Genomic DNA, 13742 nt, shown 5'->3' with positions numbered 1-13742 from the left:
TTTAATGAATATGTTTATCCATCTTAAATACAAAGAAAGTAGGCAATGAATAGACAGAAGAGAAACTGAATTATTTTTATTTACATAAGCAGTGGTACTGAGGATATAGAAGTGAATATTTTTTATTAAACATTGTTTTCTTTCTGCCAACCCTTGAGTCAATAAGATGTGCCTCTGTTCCAGACTTCAATGCTCAATTGTACTTCCGTTTTCCAGAGTTTATATGCAACACTGATTTCTCCATTTAATGCAGGATCCGTAATCATATTCATCATCATCACAAAATGTTTTACATCTTCCTTTTACTCTTTCACATCTCTGAAATCTATATTTAGGCTCCATATCACTTCTGGCTGCAGTCAAAGAAGACATATAAGTCATCAGTCTAATTTTTCACTTGGGAGTCTTCTTACTTAGGGAAGAAGCAAATCTGTTTAGTTATAAGATCATGTGTGAGGGGTTTGGCGAAGCAGTTTCATGGCACTAAACTGTGGTAGCAGCTGGTACAGAAAGTGACCAAGCTACAAACATTTTCCTTGCGCAGATGTGTATGTCCTTATCTTACAGTTCACTCAGTACTAAGCTTTAGCTGGCTCCTGAAGGCTCTTGCCTTCCTATCTTTTTTTTCTTTCTTTATTAGGACCAAGTTACCCTTGAACAATGCGGGGCTTAGAGGCATTGATGACCCCTCCACCTTCCCACACAGTTGAAAATACACATGTAACTTCTGACTCCCCCAAAATTTTATGTAGCCACTGCTGACTGGAAGGTTCATGGATAATATAAAGTCAATTAACATATATTATGTATGCTGTCTGTGTTATATACTGTATCTTTCTTTTTTAAGATTTTATTCATTTATTTGAAAGAGAGAGAGCACACAGCAATAAGAGTGGCAGGCAGAGGAAGAGGGAGAGGCAGGTTCCCAGAAGAACAGGGAGCCTGATGCTGGGCTTTCTCCCGGGATTCTGGGATCCTGACCTGAGCTGAAGGCAGAGGCTTAACTGACTGAGTCACCTGGGTACCCCTATATACTGTATTCTTACAATAAAGTAAGCTAGAGAAAAGAAAATGCTATTAAGAAAATCACAAGGATGGGAAATACATCTGTAATACTGTACTGTATTTATCCAAAAAAAATCCACATATAAATGGATTCATGAACTTCAGACCCATGTTGTTCAAGGGTCAACTGCAAGCTGTTTATCAATTAACCCAATGAAAGTTATAATGCATGAGCAAGAAATTTGCCAGATATCTTCCCTTATGTATTTACCTTTTTTTTTCTTTTCTTTCATTCTTTCTTTTTGTTGCTATAAACAAATTCTGAGGTCAGTATGAATAATTAGCGACACCTCTTTCTCTTTAAGGAAATAGGATACAGAAGTTTATCAAAAGGGCTTCTAGAATGTTTCATCAATATCACATATAGCACACAGTTAAAAATTTCTTCAGGGAAGAATATTAATTTCATAGTTGATGCCCATAGGTTTATATTCTCCTTCAAGTTTGTCATATTTTTTCCTTGGGCTGAAGGAAAACTGGTGGCCTAGACCACACAAAGAGAGACTAGCTTAGAAATGCAGATGGTTTCGGTTTTCTCTGTCAAGCACTGAAGGTTGAAGGGTCTACAGGTACAGATTAGTTCACATGCAGAGATGCCTTGGGTATCTTTCAGAAAACCTCTTATCACCTACCACTTCTTGGTGGCCAATTAAATACTCAATTCTTATTTGTCCCATATTAATAGTATATTAAGGTTCTCAATTCTACATTATAGGTCTTGATTATCTTAGGTAAAAGTCAAACATTCATTTCTTCTCAACATGACTAATATATTTGTTGTTCAAAAGTTGAGCTATTTTTTTTTCTGGGGCCACCAATATATCATCTCTATCCCATAGGTAATAAAATATGAAAATTTCAAATAGATAATTCTCATAATAAGACACATAAAATGTGCTATCTGGAAACATTGATTTTTTTTGTTTCTATTTTTTGATTTTTAAATTTCTGTGAGAATGAGTGCTTAATTATAAGTCAGTGGTTCTAAATCAGGAGTGATTTTGCCTAAAGGGGATAATTTTTTTTTTAATTTTTAAAAAGAATTTTGTTTATTTATTTGATAGAGCATAAGTGGGGAGGAGGGGCAGAGGGAAAGGGAGAAGCAGACTCCCTACTGAGTAGGGAACCCAACCAGTGCTCTATTCCAGGACCTGAGATGCTTAACTGACTGAACCAATCAGTCAGTTAACTGACCTGAGCCAAAGGCAGACACTTAAGAAACTGAGCCACTGAGGTATCCTCCAAAGGGGATTTTCGACAATGTAGGTAGACATTTTTGATTGTCACAATTAGGAGAAGGGGTGTGTTGGCATCTGGTGGGTAAAGGCTAGGGATGCTAAGAAACATCTTGCTAAAGATATAATGCATAGGATAGCTGCCACAGCAAAGAATTGTCTGGATCAAAATATCAATAGTTCTCAGGTTGAAAACTATTTAAATAAATACTGTAAAGATGCTTTTGAGATATTTATACTGCAAGGGAACACTCTGAGAACTCAAAGTCTATTTTAAGTTATTAAAATATATGAAAGATAATGCATGTGAAGCTCCAGTGTGTGCTTAGCAAGTCATTGCTTCATAATGGGAAGTCATATTTTTATTAAAATAAAACAAAAAAATAAATATTCTCTTGCGATGGGAACATATCCAGAAACTTTATCTAAATAGAGAAAAAAAAATCTTTCTTTCTCTGTACGTGTCACCATAATAGATAATGCTTAGTATGAACATAGACCCTTATATCTCATATCTGCATTTAGAAGATGTAATGATATGCCATAATAAAAACATAAAGAGAGGTAACAAAGACAACTACACTTGTGGTAGGCACTTTATAATGTACAGAATTGTCGAATCACTACATTGTACACCTGAAACTAATATAATACTGTATATCAACTATACTTAAAAATAGAAGGATAGAAGGAAGGAAAGTAAGAAGGAAAGAAGGAAGAAAAAAAAAAGAAGGGAAGGGAACAGAAGGGAATGGAAGGGAACAGAAGGGAAGGGAAGAAAGAAAGAAAAAATATATCTAGAGGGTAACTGGGGCCTGGAGATTCCTTGACTTCTCACCTCCTCTGAGTCCAAGTCTGGCTCACATATATCCACTTAATAAATTTCATTTTACTTGTTAAGTTATCAAAAATATTTTAATTTTATTTCGGAGGAAGGCAAGTTTCTGTTTTACTGCTATGCTGTGTTATTGATGATTTTTTCCCAAAAAGAATCCCAAATTAACATCAATAACTAAGCTGCATTTCTAAGTTCATAAAAGAAGCAGAATGTGCATTTTTGAATAGCAACTCTATGATACAGATGTATTGTGGAGAGTATTATAGGGGAAAATACTGTGGTCCCTCAGAGGAAGTGGCAAGAGCAACTCAGGCAGAGTAGAGCAGAAGAATGCAGGCTACTCCTCCTTTCTGTTATATGTGTATCCTCAGACAGGGTCACCTCAGGACTGGGGAGCCGAACTCAGTTGTTAGCCATAGTTTTTAACTTCGTCAAAAAATTTAATCACATAGAGTCTCATCTCCTTCATGGAATTCAGACCCTTCCATTTTTACTCTCTCTTATATTTCCTGATACACACTTTTCCTCCACTAAACAATAAATAAGGACAGGGATGTCTGGGTGGCACAGTTGGTTAAGTGTCCAACTCTTGGTTTCAGCTCAGGTCATGATCTCAGGGTCTTGAGATCAAGCCCCTCATCCAGCTCCACAGTCAGAGCAAAGTCTGTTTGAGATTCTCTCTCCCTTTCCCTCTGCTCTTCCCCCTGGGGATCTCTCTCTTTCAAATAAATAAATAAATATATCTTTTATTTAAAAATGATAAATAAGGGGCACGTGGGTGGCTCAATTTATTAAATCTCTGCCTTTGGCTCAGGCCATGATCTCAGGGTCCTGGGATCAAGTCCTGCATTGGGCTCTCTGCTCAGCAGGGAGCCTGCTTCCCCCCTCCCCCTGCCTCTGCCTGCCTCTCTGTCTACTTGTGATCTCTCTCTCTGTCAAATAAATAAATACAATCTTAAATAAAATAAAACAAAATAAAATGATATATAAGGACAGAAATTTGAGCTGATTGTGATTACCTTTGTTCTTCTGTTCTTATACTAATCCTACTCTTACTTCAGCTAATTCTGTCATGAGCAGGATCTACACTCTTTGTATATAGTCTCACAAGCCCTGTGTTTATATATTTTCATGGCATAGTCTAGAGAGCAATGTTTAATGATAAAATGGCAGCACTTTTCCACTGCAGGCTTGCATCTCAGAAAGATGTTTCTCCCATTTCTTTGACTTAGGGATTCTTACAACATTATTTATGTCAACCAACACAAAGCAGATAGAACTTTGAAGAGTTCTTGGGGAACTTGAATAAAATAAATTCTGCTTACTTCTGGCACCAAGAAATCAAGAGAAAATGCAATGTAAAGGCACCAGATACATATGTGACATAGAACCAACTCTGAATGGCTCAATATTAAATTTTATTTACTTCTTTGAGATACACAGGCCTTGAAGGATATTCTGGGAAGACTTAGTAACACTGGTCCTCTCTTCTTGGAGCATGTATCTCTTGTCTTCTGTAAGCTTTACTTCTGTAAGCAGCAATGGGATCCAGGTCGTATGCAGAAAGCAATCCTAATTTCACTTTCATGGCACTCAACTCTACATCGGCCATTACCCTTTCTGCACTCTCTCCTCAAATCCAAGCTACCATATTGGGGATATTTCTTTTTGGCTGTAAGAAGGAAAGAATGACTGAAATTAGCAATTTAACTATGACACACTCACATTTTAAAATGAGAAAGTCTAAGAAGAGAAAGATTTTTGTATAGTTCAAAAGAAAATGTCCCCCTTCTAATTAGTGACTGGGAAAAATCTTAATTGAGCAAAGCTTAAGTGAACGTACCTGAAAATCATGGAAGTGTCTTGGACCTAAGTTAGGTGTGCCGGTTTGCTTCCTTACAAATGACTGCATAGTAACTCTAGGATAGTTCCCCAATCAGTTTAAGAAGTATTCATAATTGACCTCTCAGGCTTAGTCTCTATAATTATCCAGTTGCATTTGAGCTCTCCCTTTTATCTCTCACCAACATTATTTAGAAAAAACGTACTTTTCCAGTTTTTCTAGAGATTTCTACTGCAGCTTGATTTTACTTTTCCAAAATGTTGAGATAGAAGTAAAGTTAAGCAATTTGACTGAATTCCTGCAACTACCCTGGGTATTTGGGGATTTATCTCCACAAAGAAATTACCTAACTCATACCCATGTCTGATGACAACATTGATTTAAAAAATGGGAATGACTAGAAGGTGGGACCATTGTTGGCCATTACAAGATTGCTAACATTACCGGTGTTCTGAACAACATATTTTATCTTGTAGCTTGGAGACTGACTTTCACTTGAAGTTTGTATTTATGGTAAGTGGAGATATTTGGGGAATTGGGAGATGTTGGTCTGGTAGGTTGTAAGATTTATTCCAAGCCAAATACATTTTAATTTTATATTTCACAATATGTGCTGATCCATGTGTTTTCAGAAGCCCTATATTTTCAGGTAATTTTTTTTAATTCACATCACTTTTAATAAGTAATCACCTTACTCATGTGGTGAGATTGAGGGGAACTGGTGTGGGAGAATTCTAAATATCACCAAAGGTCAGACTCAAATATTTTTGTATACTTGTGGCATGAAAATAAATAAATTTTTCCACTAATTTCAACCATTAATTGGGTTTGGTGTTCTAATCTGTCCTTTTAAAGACCAGGCCTTTCTACCTAGACATTACATCTGCGTTTCCAAGAGTTGGTGGTGAGTGGTGATACCTCTTAATGGAAACCTAGACTCAGAGCAACATTATCTATATTACTGGTATAAATAGCAGATATAAAACCTAACTCTTCTATTAAAATTACCTCTCTTCTAATGATAATTGAAACAATGCAGAATATGACATAATTTACGGCAGAAAAAAAAAAAAGTTACTTTGCACAGATTAAATGTTAATTTCTGAATGTCATTTTTTATTGTATAACTTCTAAGAAGTTACTATCATCAAACCCATGGATGATTTGCCAGTGACAGAAACCTGAATTATACTCACTTTAGATAAGAGGATTGTCATACTCATCACACTATTGTTCAGTATTGCCCCCTAAACTGACCTCACCCCTTCTCCTACCCATTTGTTGTCTTATTTAACCTTTCTAAAAATATTGTCTTCTTTCTTTTCATTTTCAGCTCTAAATATAAGTATCCCCAAACTTGTGTCTTTGGATTGCTGATATTCATCTTTGCAAGCCTCCACCCACTCATTCCACTATTAGGTATACTCCCTGTTAAGCTCTGACTTAATCTCTAGTGCAGGGTTTCTCACCCTCAACACCATTGACCTTTTGAGTTGGACAATTCTTTGTTGTGGGATGCTATCCTGTTCACTGAAGAATGTTTAGCAACATTCTTGGCTTCTACAAACTAGATACCAATAGTACCAGTTGTGACATCCTAAAAGGTCTCCAGACATTGCCTAATGACTCCTTGGGGGTGAAGTTGCCTCTAATTGAAAATACTGTTTTCAGTGATTAAAACTACTGTTCTTGTGATGCTGTGATAAGTCAAACATATTGTTTCCGGCCTCTGATACATTGTTTAAATATGGTCTTCTTTCTGGAGTCTCTTCTGATCACTTTCAGGGAAGTAAACTCTCTTTCCACTGCTCCCACAAGGCCCTTCCTAGGCGCTTCCTATGTCTCATTCAGCCTGCATCCATTAACATGTTCACATGCTAGGGAATTTCTTTAAACAGTATACAAATTTTATTTAATATATAAGCCAGAAATGGGCAAGGTATTTCCTAAAATATCTTTCAACCTATAATTTCTTTTTATTTTCACTCACCTGCCATTTTGTTCTTTAGGCTACCATTAAACTTGTTGGAAATGGCATGGGGTGGAGGGGGAGGAATTATGACTATTTTTTCAGCACAAAACCATACTATCCTAGGGGCACCTTGGTGGCTCAGTCTGTTGGGCATCTGCCTTACCTCAGGTCATGATCCTGGGATCCTGAGATAGAGCCCCACATTGGGTTCCCTTTTCAGGGAGGAGTCTGTTCTCCCTCTCCCTCTGACCCTTCCATGTTCTCACTCACTCTTTCAAATAAATAAATAAATAAATAAAATGTAAAAACTATACTATTCCCTATTCAAAGTACATGTCAGATTTAAAGAGAAATGATTATTGGCATTTTTTTTTTCAGTTTGGCAGATGAAGTAAAACAACACATGAGAATGAAACCATACCTCAGTTCTAGACATTTGATGCATTTATAGCCTCTAAAAATGAAGAGGAAAGTTAAGTAACTTCAATGGAAATTTCCCTGTATAGACAGTTTAATGGCTTTTATCTGGACATCTCTTCATCTGTAACTGTCTGAGTGGGAAAACAATGAGGTTTTCTACCTCAATTTTGAGTAAGGACTTTTATACTTTGCAGGTGAGATATAAAAAACAACTGAAGAACTCTAAAAGCCATACATATGACATTTTGTGCAGTTTAAATGAACAACTATACCTTGGTGAATACATAAGTTGAAAGACAACATCCTTATTGCTTTACTACTTTCTACATCTATATTTCCTACAAAATCTTTTCTAAATTTGTGTCTGGACTTTTTTTTTTTTGTCAGTATTATAGTTTTCTAAAAGTTTGACTGATGTGTGATTAACAAGGACAATGGTCTTACTTTGATAATACAAGAAAAAACTATACAAAAGTTAATAACACTGATGTTATAATCTATGCTACTGTATCCCCAACTGGTTTTAAATTTCTAAATCCACAGGACACATGATATTTTATTTTTTGATAAATGTATGAATAGTTTTAATTATTGGTAAGAGTACCTAATATAACTGTTACAAAGAAAAAAATAACGAAATTTTTAAAAATAATTAAAAAAATGGTGAAAACAGAGACAGGCCTGACATAGTGATCTAGTCATGCTAGCTATTGTTGAAATTAAAAGAAGAAAAGTATTTATCACATGTTAAAAGCTGTATGAATCTGTAAAGAGTATCTTTTTAGCCCTGTCTAGAACTGGAAAACAAAAATCCAGAGATCCTTTTGAATTTTTGAATGGAGGAAATTTTTGAATGGAGAGAAAGGAAATTATTCTCTTAGTTAGATGAACAATTAATTGTATTTCTTTGTTACTTCAATAATGCTTGATCTCTATTTGAATTTTATCCACTTGCAAATTTTAAATGATAATTTATCAGTTTATTATGTATACATTATATACATTTTTAGATTGCCATGATGGACTGTATAATATTCACAATGAAAGGATAAGTTAGTTTCCTTTCCTATACCTCTATTATGATTTCTATTGGGCCTAAAGAAATCAATCAGATACCAAAAAAGGAATGTTTTCCTGAGAGGTAGTGAATTTGAGCTTAATTTTAGTGCCAATTAGGTAGACTTTAACTAATATTTTCACTTAATCTCTTTAAAAAAGAGGTAATAAATGATCTCTTCCAAAATGTATTATTCTATTTCTGTACAATTCATACTTACACATTAACTCAGGAGGAGAAAATCTTGTTACATACCTGATGTAAAAAGGTAGCCTTTGAGGGTGAAAAAAAATCTCATGAAAAAAATAGCTTGTGTACAAGGTATTACACTCAACATCCACGTGATTTGTAGCAGTCAAAGACAGAAAGATAGTGACCAGAAATATAGAAAGAAAGGTAAAAAATGAACATGATTTGCCTATACTGAGAATAGAATAGTAAGAAAGGCTTTTGCTCATTGGAAGTAGTATACTAGCATAGGTTAAAAAGAAGCAAAAGGTAAATAGATCTTTCTCTAGCACTGAACCATCTATCCCTTACCAGTTGATTATGCTAAGGAACATTTTTTTTTCCAGCAAAAATAGGTTCTAACAAATTGCTTCAGGATGAAGCTGATGAGACTAATGTATTGATCTAATTATTTTAAACTTTTTGTTTTGAAACAAAAGTTTAGATTTATAGAAGTTTAGATTAAAGAAGAGTTGTAAAGGTAATAGAAGTGAAACTCCCTGTATGGTAACATCTCACATAATCATGCTTACATTATTAAAATTAAGAAATGAACATTGGTAACATTGGTATAATATTATCAACTAAACTGCAAATTTTACTCACAACACACCAATTTTCCCACTACTATCTTTAAAAAATATATATTTTTTTATATTCTGGGGTCCAAGCCAGAATACCAGATTGCAGTTAATATAAAAATCTTTTAATCCCATACTTTTAAACCATAGTTTTAACCAGAAACAACTTATGTCTCCTCAAATTCATTAGCACAAATAAGCCCATAAACATTTTCATGTTACCTGGTAAAATTGTGGCCCAAAAGAGCAGAATAAAGAAAAAGAGATGAATCTTCATGGTGGAGTTTCTCAGGAAAAAAAAAAAAAATATATATATATATATACACACACATGCATATATATATGCATGTGTGTGTATATATATAAAAATATATGTTGCCAGATCTTGTTCAAGTCAGGGGTTTCCAAATAAGAAAACAGAGAATCCTTTTATTTATAGATTCTCCTGGGAAGTGGTTTTAACTACTGAGGCTTATCAATAGTGAGAACATTTGTATGCTTGGCTGAATTGTGCATGCTCAAAGAACATGGTCATAAGAATTATTACTAAATTTTTCCCATAAAAGTAAAACCTGCTTGTGTTACCTTAGACTCTCCTGAAAATATAAACTTTAAGAGACTTGTAGAGGAAATACGTTTGGATTGCTGAAACATCAGAGTGGAAATGTTATAGCAATACATTCCTCTATTATATGTTATATATGATGCTAAATATTCTAATATTTTTAGTATTAAATTACTGAATGTCTGAAACATAGAACTTTATAGCTATAAGTTTCCATTGAGATCACTTTTGTTTACAGATGAGAACCAGGAAGGTTGAATGATTTATTTCAATTCATATACAATGTAATTATTTAAATGTAACATGATCAAGAAATTTGGATTCACTAATGAGTATGGTAAATACTGTACCCAGTAGATTTTTAAGTATGACTTATGGATTCCTTATAATAAATCATCTGATTTCACCGTTCTAATGTCTAATGTTTTTAATTCTGTACATGGAACTGGAAGTGTATTCTGATCCAATTTGCATATTGCCCACATCTATTATTTCAGATACAGGAGGAAAGGCTGGAAGTTTTACACAATACCCAGAAGCCGATGCTGTAAACAGAGAACAAATAATTGATCCTCTCCTACCACAGAGTCAAGAGATTTTCTAGGACAATAGTTCTTAAAGTTCAGCTACATCACAATCCCCTGGAGGGCTTGTTAAAAACAAATTGCAAGGCCCCACCTCCAGCATTTCTGATTTAGTAAGTCTAGAATGGAGCCTAACAATTGCATTTCTAACAAGATCTTGGAATGCTAAGACTGCTAGAAGGGGCCACATATTACTCCAGGAAACCTGATTCATTCATTCTATTAAACATCTATTTATTTCTTTTTAAACTAAATTTTTAATCATTTTATTAAAATATATTAATTTCATATGGAAATATTGATTATGGCTTTCATGTATTGTGACAATATTTTCTTTCTGTTGTCTGTTAGGATGCTAAGCTCATGTTTATGTTTTTTTCTTGGGTGGATTTGGATCATATATGCTTACACATTTTGATCCAAAAGTAGGTAGCTGGATATTTTTTTCAGTCCCACAATACCTTTGCACTGAAATGATAAGTATTGCTATATCCACTCCGAGTAAGATACATTAATATATGCAGTTAATTTGCATTTACTGTTATGAGAACACAATAAAGTGTGACCTGTCAAAAAGCATTGCTAGTTATGCATGCATCTTATTTATTTGCATGTGATAATATTTATTATAAATGTTTATGTAGGGGTGCCTGGGTGGCTCAGTGGATTAAAGCCTCTCCTTCAGCTCAGGTCATGATCCTGGGGTCCTGGGATGGAGCCCCGCATTGGGCTCTCTGCTCAGCAGGGAGCCTGCTTCCCTTCCTCTTTCTCTGCCTGCCTCTCTGTCTACTTGTAATCTCTATCTGTCAAACAAGTAAATAAAATCTTTAAAAAAATAAATAACTAAATAAATGTTTGTGTATTTCACAATATTGCATATGAAGATGTAAAACTTTTAAAGTATTTACCTAAATTAGTGGTGAAGTCTATATAGTCTACGTATGTAGGAAACATGTGCCGGTACAGAATTAAATGTGCTAGGATTTTATAAGGGGAAATACCTGTTAGGAGGAAAAGAAGGGAGTCAGGAAAGGTTAGGAGAGCATCGGACTGGGATGCAGAGCTGATCTTGAGTGAAGTAGACAAAAATCATTTAGAAGAATGCATCCCCAGGCTCCTGGGCAAATGACAAAATGTTCAGCAAAGCCATAAAGGACTACTCTCCACAAAATCAGCAATCCAAGAAATCCCGTGTCTCTCGGGAAGTGTCTGCTTTAGTAACCTTGCTACAACCAGTCATTAGCTGGGAGCAGTCTGTGAAGAGTGTGGCCTCAGCACAAATGCAGAGATTTATCTCAAAGTCTGTCAGCTGAGGCCTGTGATCAATTATAGTCACATTTCATGGCTACCTAAATTTGCCCTTTATGTCATGTAAATATATTTCTCCCTCTACATTTGAGGAGCAGCTCCTCCATGATTCCTTTGGATCCTTCTTGAAAGCAAACTTAGAAGATTGTGAGATAAATCTCAGCCTCTGTCATTATTATTGATTGCTGGGTTTCAAATGGCACCTATCCCCTCCCTCCTCTACTGTCTGTCCCAAACACCCTTCACCTTAGCGCATCAGCAGGTTTGGTGGCTTTTTTCTAGAAATGTGATATAAGCCTTACTCCTTATGAGTTTAAACCCTTGATCATAAAACCTTCTATTAACTGATTGTTCCTGAATGTATTTATAAACAATTACAATGGAGCAAGGAAATACCACAAGTGTTTTAGACGTTCTATACTCTTCAATTTTCTTGCATTTATTCCAAATCACCCATGAGGACGTCTGCTTTTGACATGCAAAGTGTCTGAAGTCACTTGAATCTAGAATCTTTTATTTGTTAACTTCTAAGTTGTTTCTGTAGAGACCACAACAGGGTGGGTCTACTGAAAGATTGTTTTAAAAGTTATGCCTCTTCAAAATTTTTTGACTGCCTGGAGTTCATCATGATCTACTTATAGCCACTAACTCCATGGTGGATGAAACTGGCTTTTGGATCTACACTGCCTTAGCATCAACTCTCTGAGTATGTGTGTGAAAGCATCCAAGGAAGACTGCAATGCAAACTTACCATGTGCCTTCATGACAGTTGTTTTGGCACTGTTCAAGCTTTAATATTAAATTGTATTTCTTTATTCATTACAAAGATATAAGAACAGTTGTTCTCACTTCTGAATGATGTTAGGGAAGGATCTTGTCCTAGCTTCATATATCTCTTTGTTCCATTCTGTCATCCATTGTTTAGAACACTTTTATATAATGGCATAAAAAATGTTACAGATCCAGGGCAGAAAGATATATTCTCCGGTTCATTACAGATCATTTTTCCCTGCCCATTAAGCCTTTTGCAATTCACATATACAACCATATTCCTATGGTGTTTTTTTCTAGTTCTGGCTACTAGAAAATAGGAATAGATGAAATCTGTAATCTAGCCAAGGCCAGTGAAGTGTCCTGAACCCTGCGGATTTAGAGGTCAGAAAAAAGGTCTCAGGGCAATTTGGCCCATTGACTGTTTTGATAAACAAAGTGTTTTTGGAACACAGCCCCACCCACTTGTTTATATGTTGTCTAGGCTGCATCTGTTTGTGGCAGAATGCATTGTACTGCACTGACTTTTACCCATAAAGCCCAAATATTTACTATCTGAAATTTCATCTTTACAGAAAAAGTTCACCAATCCTTGATTTAGGTTTTTTGCATCAGTACTATAGAGTATCTTCAGGAGAGAAAATGTCAGCACATCCTAAGACTACAACTTTGATACTCACGTCTTCATCTCTCCATCCTGAATTCCTCTTTCATCCTCCTCAATCATCATTAATTCAACAACTGCTTATTAAGAATCTACCAAATGTTAAGTTTGGCTTCAGGATCCATGGAAGACAAAAAGAGTGGGGTTCATGCTCTTTGCTTCAGTATTATCCCTTCTCTGAAAGTCTTCCTGGAAGTTTCTCACAAACATGGCTACCTCTTCCTCTGCCTTTCCTTACCTCTTTATTTATTTCACTCATTCTGCTTTTATGTCATTGTACCTGGGTTGGGGGCTCTTGGAAATAATATTCTAAGTCTTGAACAAAAAGAGGATCTGTAATGGGTGAAATTATCACAATCTTTAATTTTGATTTTGTCACTCATCTGTATTTTCTCTTTCAGGTTTAATAATTTTATCTTCCTTCAAATGGATCAGAAAACTGTGGAAATCTTTTCAACACATTACCTCGTCATGATAAGAAATATATATCAAAGCTATACAAAATTGTGACAGGCCTTTGGAAATTTTACAAGGTGACAGGGAGGTTGAAATAAAAACTTCAGGGGCTTCTGAGTGATTCAGTGGGGAGCCTGCTTCTCTCTCTCCCACTC

At 35.3% G+C, this 13742-nt stretch overlaps 1 protein-coding gene across 2 annotated transcripts; it reads right to left on the bottom strand.

Moving 5' to 3' along the window:
- Nucleotides 1-219: 219 nt before the first annotated feature.
- On the bottom strand, nt 220-9516 carry DEFB110 (defensin beta 110). 2 transcript variants are annotated; one of them, XM_032864564.1, is made up of 2 exons: nt 9462-9516; nt 220-353 (listed from the first exon to the last, which is right to left on the bottom strand). In XM_032864564.1, exons 1-2 carry the CDS (start codon nt 9514-9516, stop codon nt 220-222), a joined length of 189 nt encoding a protein of 62 aa, XP_032720455.1. The 2 variants fall into 2 exon arrangements, with proteins under 2 accessions (XP_032720455.1, XP_032720454.1); XM_032864563.1 differs by lacking the exon at nt 220-353 and adding an exon at nt 4662-4810.
- Between the last annotated feature and the right edge of the window lie 4226 nt (nt 9517-13742).

The sequence above is a fragment of the Lontra canadensis genome, unplaced genomic scaffold, assembly GCF_010015895.1.
Source record: "Lontra canadensis isolate GAN:19392208 unplaced genomic scaffold, GSC_riverotter_1.0 scaffold27, whole genome shotgun sequence".
In the NCBI taxonomy this organism is placed as follows: domain Eukaryota; kingdom Metazoa; phylum Chordata; class Mammalia; order Carnivora; family Mustelidae; genus Lontra; species Lontra canadensis.
Note: the sequence above shows the minus strand (reverse complement) of the source record. Positions and strands in the feature narration are given on the sequence as shown.

Bases quoted from the DNA above. Each gene is read 5' to 3' on its own strand.
- DEFB110 (XM_032864563.1), bottom strand. From the start codon at position 9,516: ATGAAGATTCATCTCTTTTTCTTTATTCTGCTCTTTTGGGCCACAATT. The intron at 4,811-9,461 runs GTAACATGAAAA...TCCTTCTTACAG, and splicing joins TTGGGCCACAATTTTACCAG to CCAAAAAGAAATATCCCCAA.